The sequence below is a fragment of the Lepidothrix coronata genome, unplaced genomic scaffold (genome assembly GCF_001604755.1).
Source record: "Lepidothrix coronata isolate B3197 unplaced genomic scaffold, Lepidothrix_coronata-1.0 Scaffold70, whole genome shotgun sequence".
Classification (NCBI taxonomy): Eukaryota; Metazoa; Chordata; class Aves; order Passeriformes; family Pipridae; genus Lepidothrix; species Lepidothrix coronata.
The window spans coordinates 4431342-4451927 of NW_016690250.1; the positions used below are offsets into that span (position 1 = coordinate 4431342).

The following is a 20586-nucleotide window of genomic DNA, read 5'->3' on the forward strand; positions in this document are numbered from 1 at the left end:
AGGGAGTATGCAAAAAGAAGCAACAACTCATGCTGTGCAAGAAGTTAATGAAATGCATTTACTCACCATTACTAAAGCAACAATGAAATGGCAAATATTGGGTAAACCATGTTTCATAACAAGATAACTTGTGGGAAAGTAAAGTCAGAGGTTTCCTCCACATCAAAGCAATTTACTTTGGATTGGTTGGCACCTAGAATATTGTCCTGAAATGCACAGAAGTGACTGAGGTACCAGTAGATGATTTTCACAAGAACAGATTTTCCACAAGTACTTAGGTAATATCCAAGCTAAGAAGCTCATCTTAGGGCAAAGTATGGAGTGAATACAGTCTCATCCCAAGAGACAACATCCATAGTCAAAGCAAAGACACAGTATGTGTTCTCCACGCTATGCCATTACAGGAAAAACACCAACCCCTTGTATATTTTGTGATACCTCAGAAAGGTAGTTACCTATTAAACATGGAGTATCTACATCCCATGTAGTTTGAACTTTGCCCCTCACCCCTCAACACTGCCTACTTCCCCATTTCAACAGCTCCATAGGTAGGTTTTCCTGCATCCTTTTCTGTGGTCCCTATCTCTTTGAATTTTATAGAATGGAAATGTAGCTCAGGACTGCATGAACCATGGAGTAGCAGAGAATCTGAAAGATAAATATTGAAATATTTCAGTGTTGCAATGTCCAGATCATGTCACAGATCTATCCAATATGGGACAAACCAGGAAAATATACTTTATGTTCCTTATTTGTAAGGCCCATTATTCTTTCTTCACTAGCAAGACTGAAGATGACCTGTCTTCTTGCAGGAGAAAGCAACACATTCTGTGAAAAAATGAAAATTATTCAGAACAACAAAAATAACTAATGGTAACTCAATTAAAACCTACGCCAGACACCTCAAACCAACAAGACATTTTGATTTAGCACCACTGCCTAACTCTCAGTCAGAAAACAAGACCAATGTGGTAAAGAAAAGCTTAAAGGAACTGCAAAAAACCCCAACAACATCTAGGATGAGAAACAGAGGAAGAACTACAATATTATTGTCACTTTGGAAAGAAAGGTATTACTCTGACTACTTATAGATTGTTAGCAAAATCATTCTGTTCCATTTCTTACTCATTCTTGTGGAACAATCTGGATCTTCCTTTTCAGCCTCTCAGATCGAAAATTTACTGCAAATTTACTTTTTTATTTGTATTGTCTAGACAGCCAGTAAAAATGGGACAGGCATGTAACTGAACATAAATATTGGAAAAGTTCACAATTTAAGAAGGCAAAAAAAGGTTTTACAGCTTAATTTTTTCAACTGGATGTGCTTATTCTATTGGATTAATATTTTCAAAGCAGCCAGAAATTGTTGAGTTTAATTTGAAATTTAAAAAGGAAATAATTTTCTTGCTATAAAATCATGCCATATATAAATAAGAGTAAAAAGCAAAGACTACACGTTCCTTTCACCTGCTGGGGAAAGAAATCTCTGAGCTCCTGTAAGCCTGTTATGGGCTATATTGTGTTGCTTAATGATTCCCACAGTAGCTGACTCATCCCTGAATTCACAGCCATCTTCTGAGTTCTACAAGGCAGATATTTGTTAAGTGTTTTCCATTTCCACGCATGAAATATATTGTTTCATTTTGCACTCCTGTTTCTTCTCTCTCTTTTCCCAAGATGGATCCCCCCTTTTCACCCCACTTCTCCATTCTAGCCTGCAAAATAGTTCAATCAGATACTGTGCTCTTTGACGGAAAACAATTTTTTTCCGTCTTTCAGACAAACAAAACTTTACTCTGAGCAAGCGGGTCTTTTAATATACAGGTAAAAATGTTCCAAAAAATTGTACCATGTCATTAATCTACAGTAAGTTAGAAACAAAGCCCACAAATGAGCTAGTCAACCTCAATTCTTACGACCCCTAAGTACAGCATATTTACTCTATTGGCATTTATCTTTCTAAACTGACTTTACAAAACAAGTCAGTTCAGAACTATGAGAAATTTGTTGACACCAGACTTGAAATATTTCATAACAGTATAACCCACTTCCATATGTCCATCTGTGTGCTGAAGTTCACTAGTTCAGCTAAATCAAAAAAGCCCCCAAAGATGAATATAATGAAAAACTGTATCAACAATCTCTATACATGACAGAGAAAACTTAAGAGTTGTATGAGATCATATGAAATCTGCCACCTCCCCACCTCTGTATATCCAGTGCATGGATTGCCAGAGAGAAGGAGAGATGGAGACCACCTTTTCAGTTTACTTTTACCTTAAGACAACTTCATTATTACAGTCATTACCATCATAGCAATTACTATCATTCTCATTCTGCGACCACTGCTTCCTAAAGGAACATAACTTTCACGCAGGCAAATTGCAACTGTGTTGCTTCCTTTCCTCACTTACATCCATCATCTCAGCTCTTGAATAGTTCATCTGGAAACACATCATGACAGGGAGTTTTTAATCAAGGTCAGGTAATTCACATCTCACTGCACAAGAAATTAACACAAAACAGGCTGCCATGTGAAATCAACCTGGTTTTATATATAGGTGAGACACAGGCTCCAGCTTCTGCACTGTTTAATGACTACCATATCCCCCCTCACATTTTTAGTCTCTGCCAATTAACAGACAACATGCAATCACAGTTTGGGGGACAGTATTTGCCAAAACCATTCCCAACAGGCAACTTGGATATAGTAATGATATCTCGGAGAAAGAGAGCTTTGACACATGGAGGTGAGGTGGCACACTCCTTAGTTTCAGAGTCAGAATACAGGCTGTGGCCAACCTGTCACTGTATGGATACAGTCTCTAAGTTACAGAGGCAGTGTATGCCATCCCTACAATGAAGCAGTGGGAAGCCTGAATCATAGAATCGACTGGGTTGGAAAAGACCTCTGAGATTATCAAGTCCAACCCTTGATCCAACACTGCTGTGGTTACTAGACCGTGGCACTAAGTGCCACATCCAGTCTCATCTTAAAAACCTCCAGGGACGGTGAATCCATCACCTCCCTGGGCAGCCCATTCCAATGTCTGATTACTCTCTCTGTAAAAAAATTTTCTCCTAATATTCAACCTAAACCTCCCCTGGCACAGCTTAAGACCATGCCCCCTTGTCCTATCCTGGTTGCCTGGGAGAAGAGACACACGTCCACCTGGCTATAACCTCCTTTCAGGTAGTTGCAGAGAGTGAGGAGGTCTCCCCTGAGCTTGCTCCGGGCTAAACAACCGCAGCTCCCTCAGCCTCTCCTCATAGGACCTGTGCTTGAGTCCCTTCACCAGCCTTGTTGCTCTTCTCCGGACCTGCTCCAGCACTTCAACATCTCTCCTGAACTGAGAGGCCCAGAACTGGACACACTACTCTAGGTGTGGCCTCACCAGTGCCGAGAACAGGGGAAGAATAACTTCCCTGGTCCTGCTGGCCACACTGTTCCTGATCCAGCTCAGGATGCCATTGGCCTTCTTGGCCACCTGGGCACACTGCTGGCTCACACTGCTGGTTCAGCTTCCTGTCAGTCCAGACTCCTAGGTCTCTTTCTGCCTGGCTGCTCTCCAGCTACTCTGTCCCCAGCCTGTAGCGCTGCAGGCGGTTGTTGCGGCCAAAGTGGAGGACCCGGCACTTGGCCTTGTTGAACCTCATCCTGCTGGAATCAGACCATCTCTCCAGCTTGTCCAGGTCCCTCTGAAGAGCCCTCCTGCTTTCCAGCAGATCAACACGCCCCCCATCTTGGTGTCATTTGCTAATGGTACACTCAATCCCCTCATCCAGATCATCAATAAAGGTATTAAACAGAACTGGGCCCAACACTGATCCCTGGGGGACACCACTAGTGACCGGCCGCCAACTGGATGCAGCACCGTTCACCACCACTCTCTGAGCCCGGCTCTCCAGCCAGTTCCTAACCCAGCACAGAGTGCCCCTGTCCAAGCCGTGGGCTGCCAGCTTTTTCAGGAGAGTGCTATGGGAGATGGTGTCAAAGGCTTTGCTGAAGTCCAGATAGACCACATCCACAGCCTTCCCTTCCTCCACCAGGCGGGTCACCTGATCACAAAACAAGATCAGGTTGGTCAGACAGAACCTGCCCCTCCTAAACCATGCTGGCTGAACACATGCTTCAAACTGCCATCATCTGAAAGGCTTGGGAATTCCAGCACAAGGACAGTATTGAGAACATCACAAATACACCTATGGCTACATTACTCCATCCAAACTTCTGTTTGCAAATTCTGTGCCAGGTCTCTGTTTCAGCAATAGCAATACAGAGTAGAGACTATGTTGACAGGGACCTTCGCAGAGGGGAGCCAAGTATCTCAGACTTATCTTCTCCTTTCAGATAATACAATATAAAAGGTACAAATTATAAACTGATGTAAGATGGGAGTTGACTTTTTGCTGCCTTCAGTTCATTTTTTAACCTATAAGGACAGCAATAATTAATTATGTTGCTTGTTCATAAGACTTTATCAAGATAATCAGTTCATTAATTGCATTTGGAAGTGTTCTTAGGATAAGTGGAACCTACTGGCCCTAGAAACTGGATTTTTGTCAGATTTGGAGATCACTACTGATTAAGAGGCACACTATGAAAACATTCCACACCATTCTTTGAAGAGGCCAAATATATTTTCCTCTGTTCTCTTACAGTTCCCTAGTGTCGTGGGTTTCAGTTTGTATTTTCATTCTCCACAAAACAAGAATGAAGACACTGCAATTAGAAAAGATCGAATAATTTAGACAAATTATTCCCAATTACTTTTCTTAAGTCACGAAATATGGATATATTTCCAGCAAAAATACAAGTTTATCTTGGAAATGAACTATTGATCTATATCCATAAGGAATTGCATTTCGATAGACATTCCTGCAGTTTTCCTGCAGATGACCACCTGGCATTTTGGCAGTCAGTACTAATGCTGCCACACTGAACTTCTTGAGTTCTTCACAGTCATTTGTTTGCGAAGTGGCCAAATAAGAAGCTTTTATCATTGCAACCATCATCTCTAAGAAACAGTAACAGAACTGCAGTAATTCCACAAGGCCTCAGTGTATTAGAAGGAAAACAAATTCACTTTTCAGTGGATGGTTTTGTTGACTATGAGAACATGGTCTTTTTAACGAAAATTCTTTAAACGATGAAGATATTTGATTTCTTCCTGTCAAAGGAAAACAAATCACAACTAGCAATCAAAAATCAAGAAAGGTGTCCCTGATGTAGTTAACATAACACTTTGAAACAGGTTTTTTAGTTAATAAGTCACAGATGAGAATCCGTTCTTTGCATTTTTGTGCAAGTCTAAGTAACCGAAGATTTCTTCACTCCTGGTTTTTTCATATGTAGCATTTCAAATTACACAGTGATATGTTTACCTTGGGACACAAAATATTTTAAAAAAGATAAATCCATGATTACATGATTGAAACATTATTTTATAAACCATATATGCTACAGAGGAGCACTGAAAACAATCTGTTGAAGGATGTCATTCTATAATTAGGGTTTTGCCACAGACTTCATAAGAATTTGAATGTCACCCATTAGCTTTTGCTTAGAAGTTGCTTTTACTTCCTTACAAAGAAACATGTGGTATAACTAATGGATTCTATGTAAAATATAACTGTTACCTTTCGAAAAGGCCTCATTGTTTTTTGTGTTTGATTGTCTAAGTCTAAAGAGGTTTGAGACTTAAAAGATCTATAGCATAAAGAGAAAATTTTCTAAAGAAGTAGAGTATTCTTGGACAACCTGGATTAAAAGAGCAAATAGGGAAAAAAAATGTGCTTGAAAATCTAATTATTTATCTATATCAAGTACCACCAAGGAGACTGGAAAAGCACTAGGTATCCTATTTTTTTCTTCCTTTGTATTTTTTTTTTTTTCAAAACTAAGATGTGGTATTCTGAACACTAGAATGGCTTCTTGAACAAATATATAATTGTAAACAATTCAAGTAAAAAGTCATAGATTAAACATTCAATAGTTCTGAAGGCAAGAACTATCTTAGATGTCACCAAAGGTATGAGATCTACTCATAAATAAAGTCTGTTCCAAAAGACAGAAGGATCGTGTAACATGTTTTAAAAGTAGAGATACTTTTCAAAGTCACTTGATTCTCCTAAATTTTCATAACGAGGTATAGTGTGATACTTACGCAGATCCTTGTACTAACACTGCATTCCAAAGATAGCGTAGCAAGAGCCAGTATTTTTGTACCTCATGGTTTTGTTAAGAATATGCTTCTGTTATACGTAATTCTCTAAGCATCACTTAACCCATCTGAACATATCTTGATATATTACTGAGCAGCCTGTACCACCAGCAGTTAAATGCAAGTCTTAAGAAACAGATTTGCCATTTAACTCCACTACTCCAGAGCTGCTCATTTACTTGTCTAGAACAGCTTAACTGAAATTTGGCATTAATTTCTCCTAACTTCACAAGCAACCTGTTCTACACTTGCTGTCTCAGAAAATTAAAAGTTGAACTGAAATTACACCTCTTGTGGGCTAGATTGATAAAGCCAAAATTTAAGCTTACATATATTACTGCTTGCTCAACTTATTGCCTTTGGCCACCAAAAGCTGAAGGTTCAGCATATTTACAGTTCCACAGAAGATCAACTTTAGGAAGTATCCCAGACATTTACTGTTAAGCCTGTGCTCACTAACATGGAGGTAAAAAGACATGGGTAAAGAAGAGTCTTTGTACTGAAAGTGCACTTGGCAACTTAGTGAGACAGATCTGGAGAGTTCCTAACTTTATAGACTAGGGAATTTGTGCAAGCAAATGGTTACAGCTAGATCTTCCCTTTTATAGGTAAAAAGGGAGAATTTCGAAGGATTGCATAACTCCTACCCAACGACAAACAAGTAGCAAGGCAAATCAAAGACTGGTTCAGAGAAAACACTTTTTTAAAGAAGCATTTTCAAGCCTGGAAAAGGTTAAACTGTAGGTTTACCTTATACCAGGTAGTACAAAATAGATGCTTCGTTATCTCATCCATGGTCATTTCAAGGCTTGATGATAGTATTCTCTTCAAAGTTGTCCAGTGTCTCTATAAATGGGAGGGTGAATATGGGAGGAGAGCTATGCTTTTCGTGTATTCTGTCTCCAGCTGAAGAGTGTCAACTTGAATGACAATGCAATTTATCATTTACAAAAATGCTTCACTATACTAAACAGTTTATCTACACAATTTTATGTTTGAAATATAGTTGCATAGAAAGCACGTAATGACTTTGATTAGGCCTGCAACTTCCTGCATTCAAGAGGGCATTAAACAACTACAGCAGTTGAAGACAAGTTTAGAAGTAATTAAGAAATATCCTTTATAAAATGAGTGTGTGACATGCCTCAAAAAATAACTCCCAGAAAGGAGTATAATACTGTTAACTATCATCAATAACACCAAACTCACCAAAATGCAAAATATTGTACTAAGACTTGTTGATGAACTAAGGGAAGAACACAACTACCACCTAGTGCAATAAAGGCAGGGTGAAACAGAACTATACACTCCACATTGCAAAGCTGCTATCAGTCCTAATCACACTCCTAAGCCTAGAATATTCTGTTAATAAACAAAAGAAGAAGTTTCTTGAGATCCAATATTTAACAAAAACAAAGTTGCAAAGAATCGAAAAAAGCTGAGTTGTGTTGTATGCAAAGCATATATCGAAGATGACATTTCAATAATCCAATACTCTGGAAATACAAAACCACCAATCAATAAAACAGCTAACTATGCCAACCATCAACAACAGCCATATGGAGCAAAGTGCCATACTTTCATCCCATACCATTGAGGCTAAAAAGCCAAACACTAATCCAACTGGAAAGCAAGCAAGGAACAGTCCATGAAAGTGTATTCGAAGTATGAGCAGATACTGCTACTGTAATAACAATGTTGCTACAAAACAAAATCAGAATATTTTTGTTCATTTCCTAGTACTATATGAAGAAAAAAATGTTATCTATAAAGCAGCTATGTTTTTTTGAAAAAGGCTATTAGTGCTTGAAGGGAGACATGAATTATTTTAAATTATTAAATTAAATTATTTTAAAATACAAAAAAGAAATTAAACATGGAAAAGTACTAGTGGGGTAGAATGAAATGAAACATACACTGGGTAAGGTTGCCTATATTACATCGATTTTTCATTGAGACCTTTTAAACAAACCACAGAACTATGAACAGAGTTTTCCATCTACTGATATATAACAGAAAATGGAATACTAGCAGAAGGAAGCAGTGCTTATTTTTTCTCATAACCTCTGCATTAAGGAGGTTAAGCAATAGGCATATTGAAATACATATATTTAAACAAAGTAATTCAAGTCATACATTGCCTTAAAATGAAGCAAAACTTAGAAAGCAAGAAAACACATACCGGATATACCCTGAGATTCTCTTTGTAGATCACAGTACCACAGTCTGTTCACTGGATCACAGCCTTCTCTAATAGACAGCAAGACATATCGACCATCATCCGACACCTATAAGAAGTTATAGAAAAACCAAAGACAATTCATTCTCTGGAGAAAAAAAAAGTCTAACTTGAGAAGTTACTACCTAAACCCCGAGGAAAAAATGAATTGTTTCTACAGTTAGTTGAGTAAACAGACACGCATGGAATATGAGAACTCACCAAGAACCCACATTTATCACTTACATCAATAAATAAAGTAAGTACAGTCTGCTAACATTTCAGGAGATCAAAACCAAAAAAATCTGTTTATTTCCACCACGAATTAAAACAAAGAAAGTTTATTATTATTAAATGTATTCCAGCTAAACAGGTGTCTAAATAAGTCACAGCAGATATCTCCTCCACTGTGGACCTCCGTAGGCTGCAGGGGCACAGCCTGCTTCACCGTGGTCTTCAGCAGAGTCTGCAGGGCAATCTCTACTCCAGCACCTGGAGCACCTCCTCGCCCTTGCTTTGCCTACTGTGGCAAACTAAATGACACTCAGAATTTTGATTTTTGACCTTTTCATTACGTTTACACACACAAAAATCTAGTGCTGCTGTTAAATGAGCATTAAGTTATAAATTTTCTGAAGCTTCTCGTTCACTTTTGCACATGCATAACACATGATAAAATTTTCAAAATGAATCCTTCTTGCTACTTGGGCTTTGCAAACATACTCTGTTTCCTGGCAAAGCTTTTGAAAAGTGCAAGCCCAACAAGGAAAGGCAGAAAGTAACAAGAAGTCATCAACTTAAAGTTTCCCTCTCCTGATCGAGCTGTTTTGAGCATATTCCATAAGTACCATAGATGTTTAATGAACTGAGCTGACACAGGCCATGTCCTGTCCATATTGTCCTTATATGACAGTATCTAATGGAAATTTAAACCCCTAATCAAAAAATACGAATCTGGTTTGGTTTTTTTTTTCCACTTGGCCCTAAACACATCTTCAAAGGATTCTTATTCATACATTGTCACTTCTTAGACATATTTTGGTTAATATTTGTAACATTAGTTGTGCAAAATATCTGTAGAATGAGTTAAGGAAAATAAATTTCCAAAGAATTAGGTTCTAACGACACTGCTATTCAAACAAATCCACAGTTCTGAAAACACAAGAAGAGGACCTAGTAGAATAGAGACAAATGTCAGTGTATGAAAGCTGACAAAAAAGCCCCAACAACCAAAGAGTCCTCAAAACAAAAACAAACCCCAAATTAGTGTTTCCAAGTTGTATTTTTTACAGGCATTTTGTTAACAACTAATTATATGACTAAAAAATGTCTACAGAGCTGAAATCTCACAACACAAATAGAAAAGAACACCTAAGATTCCTACTGGACCAAAAAAAAGCCCCATTATATGCAACAGCAAAGATAGCTTTAATAGGGCAATCTGCAAAATTGAGACATTGTTTCCTCCTTCCTAGAAGGGAGTCTATCCAGAAAAGGAAGCCAAAATTAGGTGATCTTTCTTGAAAGAAGTATCGTAAGTGTTTTATTAGAGAGACAATAACTGAAGGTGTCAGTTGTAATTAAGAAAATTACTGCAATACACTGCTTAAACATCCGTCCATACCTGTAAAAGCACCAACTTTCCTCCTCTTCCTCCCAAACTCAAAAAACATATCTAGTAATTTAAGTGGTATATAGAAATATAAATTTCAGTTAAACTTCAGAGTATGACACACAAAATTCTTTCAGTCACAGTCAGAACCTGTGTAAATCTGTTCTTTGATACTGTGAATTAAACAGTTAAGAGAAGACCGATTGCTTTCCCCAAGAAAGAACACTGACTTGCAAATTTCTGATGTTGTTACAAAGGCAATTCAGAACCTCTGATGACAGCAAATCTGAGTACATCTAATGAGTTTTTCCTTCATTATTCCCAGCTGGACTGGTTAAGAGTTGATAGCAGTTTATGTTTAATTTGAAGTAGGAACTCCCAATGCATCTTGCTGGTGGGATACCAATTATGTCTGTCTAAAGCTATTCTTACATCAGTGCGTTCTATAACCCAAAGGAATTTGACAGAAACAGGACAAGATATAGTTGACTGCAGCATGCTAAAATGTTTAGCATTATACCGCAGATTTAGACATTCACGTTGCAAAGTTACAGTTTGGTGAGCAAATCTTGGCAGCAGTATCAGCTTAGGAGGTCTCCACCTCTAGCTCTTTCTACTGCTATGCACTTGCTTGTATCCATGTAAGTTCAATCCCCATGTCATGTCAGTACAAGCATCTGCCATTTGTGAAGTAAACCAGTCTGGGGAACTGATCCAGCTGAAAAAATAGCATGTTAAACAAAAAAAAAATAAAAAAAAATCCGAAATAAACAAAACAAAGAATCCAGGAGGGGAAGGAGGAAATTAAAAAAAAAGACTAAACACAATAAAAAAAGAAAAATAATAAAAGAAGTCCCTCTGCCATATTACTATCTTGGTCCATTCATTGTGCAGTTGCACAAATGGCCAAGCTAACACACTGCACCAAGCAGCTGGAAACATGAATAATAGGGGCAGAGATTGCTTAAGGCAGCTCAGATTGCAGCACTGACGAATGTGGAATCACAGCCTGAATGCCACTGACTCTATACTGTAAACAGACAGTATCCTGGGTTTCAGGATGGCAAAAGGAAATAGGATTTACCAACTATCATTTGGGTTATTCTTATACTGCTACATCATCTTCATGAGCTGAACTGCAATCCTTATTCTTGGCTCACAAATTTATGAACTGAAATTTCACACTAACATCTCAGTCAAATCTTAGAATGCATTCATGGTTCAGCATAAGGGAGACAGCTGTAATGTCAGGCCTGGTTTCCTCCATCTAAACTGAAAAGGAAACACATTTCAATAATTTCTGAAGGAGCTCTGGAATGCCACTCAGTGCACATTTCTCTCATTAAAATAATTACTATCATTTCGAACAACACCCACTGGTAAAAGTAAGGAAGTTATAAAGCAATTGCAACTCTCAAAACAACATTTAGGATCTGTCAAAGCAGGACAGAAAAGATCCTGTAGCCTTTCAATTAGAGCTTTGAAAAACCTTCAGCATAACAATGATTTTAGCAGCATAACACAGCATAACACATAATCCCTAACTTGGCACTAGTAAAGGAAGGATTATTTCAAAGAGCTGACATTGGTACATAGCTTTTAGTTTCACTACTGCCATTCAGTCACTCGGCAATTTTGAATTTGTTATATCTATTATTTCTTAAACATTCGTTATGACCATCATTACACCATACCAACATGCACAGCAGTATCATTAAGACAGCTGTGCTCCCAAGTACTATTTTATTTAATCTTTCAAGCACCAAACTCTTTAAAGTAAAACCTTTATAGAGGAGTTTTAGTTTCTAGTGGAGTATTTTCTGTGAATTATTTTTTTTCCCTTAGCAATTTTGTTTCAATGCTACCTGTTTTTCTTCAGTTTGATGAAAAGTAAGCACAGTTTAGGTAAGCATTAAGAGATGAAGTGATTTACCTGCAATTTCAATAAATCAATGATTATCAAAATAAGAAAAATTATTTAAAGCCCAATTAGTAAAAGGAATCTTGTAATCACTTAAATATTTTCTTTCATTACAAAATCCAATTGATTCATCATACAAGCCATATAAGGAACGTCAAAGCTTTATTAGGATCCACAGCAAAAGCAAAGTTAAATATTTTGTCTAGTAGCAGAACATTTGAGACCAAAAATTCATACATAATTAAACAAACAACAACAACAAAAAGAATGAACAGGAGAAGGCAGGTGGTTTTCAGACTTCCTGGCTTTATGTATTACCCCTCAACTAAAATGTCAATAGGACAGACATCAGAGTGCTCTACTTCCAAGTAATGTGCATGCCAGCAACCCCAGTGACTATTAACGCAAGTTCTTTAAACACTACCTGGAAAATCACCACTGCCAGATTTAGGACAAGGAAGAGTTCTTTATATTTAGTTCACAAATAGGGGCCCTTTGAGTACATAGTATCATACTAAGGCATTCCTTTTTAAGATGATAAACTACAAGTTTTACTGCCTTTCCCCTTTTTATTTTCAAGGTGGGAAAAAACTCTACTGCATAATTTGTTTCTGCATAACAATGTACTAAAAATTAAAAAAGTAAAATTCAGTTAATAGATAATATGCCTGTATATAGGAAAAGATAAACTCTCTTCTTTCACTGCAGACATTAACACCATGATAATCTACAGTCTGATCTTCATCCGTGGTTATTTGACAAACTACTGTTCTTCATGCACTAGTGCCCTTTGCATTGCTATCTAACGCATTTCCAATGAAATACATCAAATCAATCTCATAGAAAAAAATACACATTGAAGTTCACAAAAATCACAAACAGAATCAAAACTTTCAAACAGAGCCAAAAGGTCAAATTACTAACTGGACTCTATGTATCCAGCCACGGAAGATGAAAGCATCCACAGAAAGAAAGATGGGTGGCAAGAGAGATGCAACTGTGCAATGCATGGCTTTAATAACTAGGAACTAAAAACTCATTGCATCAATAAGCTGCATTTTAACATTGCCACAATTTTCACTATATGCTATGGATGTAACAGCTTAAAAACACAGAGTGACTGACTAGATTTTTTTTTTTTAAATCTACATTTAGGGATGTACCTAGTCACCACAATAAAACAGAGTCATAACATCAGTTACTTCCTTAAATTTACATATATACTGCACTTTTGCATAACACTGACCCTGAATATGACTCAACTAAGAAGAATTCACATACAAGAAAAATTTCACTTGATGCAGAAATTACCTATCTGTTCTTCTTTAAGAAAAAAACCAAAAAGCACATGGCTTCTACAGAGAAAAAAATTTCTGTAGAATTTGCTAAAACATTTGATCAGTAAAGAGCAATTATGCTGTCTGAACAGCCTCAAGTGTTCTAATATCACAGATGTGCACATGTTCCCATGCCACAAAGATCTGCCTGCATGATCACAAAGAACCCCCACTGTAATCTCTCAGTCTTTCAAACTCCACTTTTATTTTCTAAATTTTTTCATTAGATAAAATGATTGTGAAGGGTTGGAGTTTTTTTGGTTGTTTTTTTTTTTTCTTGGGGAGGGAAGAGGTGTAGTTTGTTTTTTTTTTTTAATGAAAGGAACATAAAGCTATGTTTTGATATTATCTTTGCAGTGGTTCCAGTAAGTCACTGAAGTTTGCACATACCTCCTGTCACATTTTATGTTCTATCAGTTTTTTGAGACTTTGAGGACTGGGGCAAGAACTCCCTTTCAAATAGCGACCTCTTGGGACCATCTGAACAATCCAAGCCATCCGAAGCTGGTACTCTCAGGCTGCAAAGGCTTTGTTTTGTTTTCTATTTGCAGAGTACTGGCTTAATCGACTAGATTTCAGAAGCCGTTATGATGGGTGATCACAGGATTGCATAATTTCAGGATCAGGTCCAACAGAAACTACTTACTACATTCTGAGAGCAGACCCAACATACCTTATGCAGGACATGGATATGGTCATATATAAATGACAGTCTGATATGTTTTATCCACCCACTTCCCTGGTTAGAAAACTTGCCCTTGCATTAATTTAAATTCCTTATTCCAGCTGGGTTTTTCTTCTGGGATTTTAGATATCATGTGCTGGTATAAAGAGCCTTTCTATTCTGACCATATTCTTCTGAGCCTCTGCTAGGTTTGAGGTTGAAGGAGCCCTACCAGAACCACAGAAGTGGGATTTTGACCCTAGATCATTGGGCTGACAACTGTTTCAATTCCAACAGAACACCAGGCAGCCCTGTTCAGAAGAGGACCCCAGCAATATGTACATGCATATTTACATCCACTCTCTTTCTTAAGTCTAGCCAGAATAAAATCAGTAATCTTCTGATGTCAGAAACATCACACACAACTTTTACCATGGCCTTCAGCTTATAGTAAAATAAATAAATAATAAAACTACTACCTGGCTGTTTCTTGATAGTAAAATTCTCCAGACCTATTGCCAGGGCTGCAGGAAGATAGTCATAGTAGGCTTCTATTCCAGATCCAGGTTTGACAAAGATAAGTGTAAGGCTTTAGAAAAATTCCCACAGCCCTGTTTGAGCCATCAGTATGTCTCACTTGAGCAAGCTGACAACGTTTTCAGCCCTTCCCCTCCATGCTACTCACTCTTCCCCTGAGCATGCTGCACGTCAATGTTCCTGCAGTGAAAACACACCACAGCCAGCACACTTTCTCCTAGCACAGCTTACCCCTCTGTGCTCTGAATTTCATTTGCAAGATCACCTCCCTAGTTAAGAGCCACTGATGTTAAGTGACAACTCTAAATACAAAATAAAAAATTAAAAAAAAAAGTCAATTCAGAGGCAGTGCTTGTTAAACAACAACATGAAAAATTGTACTTGTTTTACTGCTGGTAGAATTGGGCTAGGAGAGTTCCCCTCGCCCCCTCCTTTCTCTCCTGTTTACTTTCCTGCCAGTACCATAGGGACTTTTAACACTACCAGCCATCAAAGACTCTTATATAACTTATTGTTTAACTTTGAGAATAACAGCCTGTCTGTGAAAGAGAGATATGCTCAGTCAGTCTGGAGAAGAAGCAAGAACATACCACTTAAACAGAGAAGCATGGGATGTTCCTTTTTCCAGAGTAGCTAAGACATTGCAAAGGTTTTAAAAATCTTCATAGCAGACTGCCCTCTACTGGGATGTTTATTCAATTAAACTCCATCCCTGCTCTTCCCAACTCCCCCACCATCCTAGAATCTGTACCAGAATTGCACATGCTTTCTCTAAACTAAAAGAAAAGGTTTCATAGGTTCTTTTTCAAAACTTATATATATGACTAAAAATAAACAGATAAACATGCAATCCCTTCAAGTGAAGAACTGGAAATATATATATATTTCTCTGCCAATACCATTTTCAGCACCACAGATTTTGTTTAAATCAAGCATACTTGGGGCTGGTGTTGAATGCGTAATGAGGAAAAAAACCCTGAAGCTATTTTCTTGCATATTGTCTTGTACATATATTAAGCTGACAGAATTTTATACAAGCCTCTTTTGTCCTCATCAGTGACCTAGTTTCTTCTCTCCATTAAGAATACACACCACTCTGACTTCCTACAGTACCTGAGATTACTCATTTTTTCTGAAGTATCGTGGCAACATTATTACTGCTGCAGTCTCTGAAGGATCTCCTTCTCAGTGCTTTTCACTTGCAAGCTTGGAATTTCTATTTCTCTTTCTTGGCCCAGTGGTTGCGAGACCTGCAAATTCTGCTCTGAGTATGAAAGTTTCAACTCTACCCCCACCATAGAGAAAGGTTTGGTAGTTGAGATTAGAACTCCTACACCATAATCCAACTGTTTTCATTGAAGCTTGTGTAAAACATAAAAAGAATCCAATTTATAGAGGGCTCTGCCTATTTGGACCAGTAAGGCTGCTAAAATTAAAACATTTATTTATTTATCTGATAGGAATGCATGAAAGCATTCATTTCACAGCATGTTGAGCTGTGTATTTTAAAATCTATGGCAGCATATCGACACCAAGGAAGCACCAAAAAGCAATATAATTTGATTTTTACTAACAATATTTTAACTTTTCCCCCATTACTTTGTGGTCTTCCATGTTCTCAAACACTTTAAAAAATTCACCAGAAAACTTGTTGGAATGGCCTGAAAAGAAGATTTTTTGACCTACTGCACAAGGATGAAACCACATCTTGCAATTGCACTGTTTAATTTGGTTTTGGGTTTTTTTATTGCAGAATATTTTTTTCTCCTGGCCATTAAAACCCATTTTTTCATTAGTATCACTATAACAGAGCCATATTTTACAGCTGGAGCTCACAGCACAACCTCGAATATCAACTGTTTCAAAGTACTCTCACTTAGATAAGTTCATGATTATTTACTGAGGTGGATCTCTGTTTTATCACTCCTTAAAACAGCATTTATGGAACATCTCTGGACATTTATGCCTCCTAGAGGTCAAGAAAACAGTCATAAGCAGCCATAACATTCTACGATATAAATTTATTAAACAAGAACCCACAGGAGGGAGGTGTTATCTCTATTCACCGCCCTCCCCACCTTCCCAAGAGTTATGGGGCTGTTTCAACTCCAGTGGTTTCAGAACTCATAGCTGCACCATATTCTTTCATCTTCCCCTTCTACAGCAAGAGCCTAATGAATCAGACTGCAACAGTCCTCCCCCATGGAAAATGAATTTGCCTTCACAACAACATGTGGAGCTTAGCTCATGACACTGAAAAGAAATAATAATAATAATAATGAACATCACTCATGTGAATCAGTGGATACATCACTACAAGACATCTGTCACCAAGAGAAAGTCCATTTATTTATGGAACTAGGGGAAAATAAGGATAATGATTTCTAAATTCCATTTTATTGTCAGTTAAACTCAACAGAATTGACTAGTTTTTGAAAATTAAAAAAAAAAAAAATCCAAAGCCCTGTTTGCAAGTTTACACTGATATTCAGGTCAGTTGTTAAATGTACGTTTCATGAATACATCAGATTGTGTAAAAAAGGTTCTTGTTATTCACAAAACCTACAGATAAATCTGATTTGTATAGAGAAAGCTCAGTGTCATCACTTTGCTGGGAAGCCCTTCATGTTCTCACTCACTGTCTTATTTTAAATCTCACTGTTCAAATTCTCTGAAAGGATCTGTTTTCTTGCAGCCCACAGAAAAGACTCCCACCAACATTTTCATGGGTTAATGTGCTGAAAAGTGACACAGACTGATGATCAAATTTTTTAAGAGGGACACTCTCAGGGAAAAGTAGCCTAGGACCCAAATCAGAGTAAAACCACTTCATATTTATCAAAAGCATCAGACCAAAAAAGACCCTATATAGAAACAAAATGTATTGATTAAACATAGTAGCTAGGAGAATGCAAGGTATTACAATGGGTATTCATCCACTGGAAAAACATCCGTTCCTTGATAAACAGAATGACCAACACTCCATTCCAACAGCACTTAGTACACTCAATTGAGCACTGTTAAACCTAATATGAAGAATGAACCACATATTAATTACAAAACCTTTGCACTATATAGTAGTAGTTCAACAAAATAAGCATAAGAAATCAATTCCAGCAGCAGTCACTGGTTCCATTTCCAACAACACAGTCTGTACTCTATTTGTGTTGATAAAACTTTTTGCAGGGAAATCTAGAATTCTCCAGTTGTGCACACAGTATTAACAGATTTTGACCTGTATGTCTCCATTCTTTAATTAAGCAGAATAGACATATTTATTTTTCAGGAAAGACACAACGAAAATAAACAAAATAAATATATGGCAGGGAATATCCAGATATGCTGATTATTGGAACAAGCTTTTTGCTAAACATCGGGCTAAACATCGACGAAGAAGAAACAAGAACAGTGACACATTATCTCTCAAAAGATCCTTCTCTGTCTTGGAATGTGTATCAGGCAGAATGACCTCAATGAAGAAAAAGCATATGAGATTGTGTCATTACAGGCTGGAGGATTGATTTAAAGCAAACTAGGCAGCCTTATTTTTGGGAATTCTTAATCAATGATTCTTAGTTCAACTGTCACCTCTACAACACTAATAAAACATGTTCTTTTAATAAAATGTTTTCCATTTAACACCTACTATCAGTTAGAATCTGAAACACAGAACATGACAATGACAAGCTGCAGGATGTTTACCATACCTCAGCTCCACCCATCCATTTTGGTTCATCAGGAAATTCAGCACATAGGATATCTTCTGACTGGTTAGTTCCTAATACGTGATAATACAACTTTTGGTGCAAATTAGTAGAGGTCTCAGTGCCTAGTGAAATGCAGATATTTAAACCAATTAGTTCTCAAAGAAATCCAACAATAACCATATGCAACCCTTAGAAACATCCATATCCCTTTGCATATGAAAGAGAAATTCAGCAGAAAGAACTAGGAATGGTTCCAAACTATAGCCATTCCCCTCCAAATAAACACTCTCCTCCAAAACAAAACAAAACTTCACACTGCAAACCTCTTCAAACAGTTACCCTTTCCTTTTATTGCTGATAATATGTTCTTCACATTTAATATTTATCATTTCAAGCTTTGTTTTCTAGAAATACAAGCAAGCAAAGCAAGGAAAAACAACCCCTCTAATGATGTTTTCACTCCCATTTTACCCTGAGCAACTAAGGGGAGATTTACTGCTAATTAACATTTCTAAAAACCTTCATATTTCCATTTGTTGAAAATATAAAAGTGGTGTATTTTAAAGCACTGAGGAGTAACAACTTTTTTTAAATTTTCTTCCTGCAATGTTTTCCAACACTCCAGCTTCTGAACTACAAATATGAGGTAAAAAAACCCCAACAAAAAAAAGGTGGGTCTCTATCTTGCAAGTTTGGCAAAATGATAGGCTTCAAGAGCAAATACAGAGGCAAAATTCAGGTTCTCTCCAGTTTAACAAAGAGAACAGCTCCAGAAAACTTTTCAGTAGTTCTGCCTTATAGTAAGAGCTGCTAAATTCCTTTCCTGCTGACGCTTCTCAGCAGTTTATTCCACTTTGTGTGCTGCTCCTTGACTTTTGCTAGCATAAACATTTTGTGTTGTTGTACTGTGAACCACAGATGAATTAATCTGGTCGAATAACAAAAGCCTTATGCGTCAGATTGCTATTCATCAGGTCAGCATCCCAAACCAGCTCATCTATGCCCACACAAATGTATAAGGGGAAAGATCTAAGTAGGTTGTCACCAGACATCTAATTCTACCCAATAGAACCCTGTATGAAAGCTAAGTAAATCATTCCAGACAAAAAGAAAAGGAATATCAAACTTTTAAAAGAAAAACAGGAGCAGACAAGAAGATACTCACAGTAACTGAGCACAGGCTTTGGCCATACAAGGCGTAGTTTGATCTCTAACTGTATAAACTAGTACAGCTAATTATTTCAGTATAAACTGAAACATTTGTTGCACCAATGTAGTGCAAAGGTCATTTTGCTTCCACATAGCATGCAATTAGCACACTCATACTTACCATCACTTTTCCCATCTTGTTTTGGATAGCAGTTATAGAATATGCCTCTTCCATCATGGGTCCATACCATGCAACTGAATTTAACTCTCTCCAGTGTATCTGGAAGATCCTCAGGACCTTCTACTTTCATAAACTTGATAGTAACCCAATCAGAGCCACTAGAACTCAGGCCATATGCGAAGTATTCACCGTCTTCACTGAATGCATAACCTAGGAAATTGGAAAGAAACAAGATGAAGTGAAAAGCAGCACAAGTAAACAGTATTTTCAAAAAAGTGCTTGTTATTTTGCCACACATCTTTTTATCATCTACTACATGCTAGACAAATCCCAATGGAAAACAGATGAAATTGGGATACTAGTTAAAAGAACTCTGTTCACCAAACACTGAGAGAAGACGGTTTATTTTCTAAAAGACAGTGCAAGCAACTACATCTGCTATGACTTGGGATTCACAGCACTTTTATCAATTTGTTCACAGATCCAAGTTTAGGCAAGGATATTCAGTAAGTATTCATGTTCAGTAGCATAACTTATGCTCAACATCTGAATTATGATTTGAGTCATATTTCTTCTACTTTCTTGAGTCTGGGGGGAAGAGTTGGAAAATGAAAATGGACACAAGTAGAGAACTTAAAAGTGGTATTTTCAGAGAGAAACAGTACCAAAGAAGCCCACAGAAACTGCGATGCAAGGAATGTATCCTCAAATAATGTAAATACCACTTAAAAAATGGAGTCCCTGAAAACTAGATGCTGCAAAACCACGAAAACTGAAGTAACTGGAAAGCTCTGCCACTAGTACACAAATGTATTAATCACCAGTATTCTCAGATAAGACCTCTGATATTTCCTCACTTTATCCAAACTGTGAGGAAAGCACTATTCTGAAAAAAATTCAGAAGAGCTTCTGTCATAGTTGATAAGGATGGAATTCACTACTTGCAAACCAATTCAAGTCAAGGACTGAATTATCATAGGTCTGTATGGACCTGAAAGTATTCACCAAAAAATGACCAAAAAACAGTCGTATTTCA

The 20586-nt window shown here is 37.3% G+C and overlaps 1 protein-coding gene across 1 annotated transcript in view; it reads right to left on the reverse strand.

Annotated features, from left to right (window-relative positions):
• Positions 1-20586, reverse strand: part of PREP (prolyl endopeptidase) — a 92369-nt gene that overhangs the window by 58413 nt on the left and 13370 nt on the right. Inside the window, exons 5-7 of the mRNA XM_017818716.1 lie at positions 19551-19760; positions 18221-18342; positions 8407-8512 (exon numbers count right to left, since the gene is read on the reverse strand). Of these exons, the coding sequence (XP_017674205.1) occupies positions 8407-8512; positions 18221-18342; positions 19551-19760 (438 nt within the window). The remainder of the gene's footprint in view (positions 1-8406; positions 8513-18220; positions 18343-19550; positions 19761-20586) is intronic.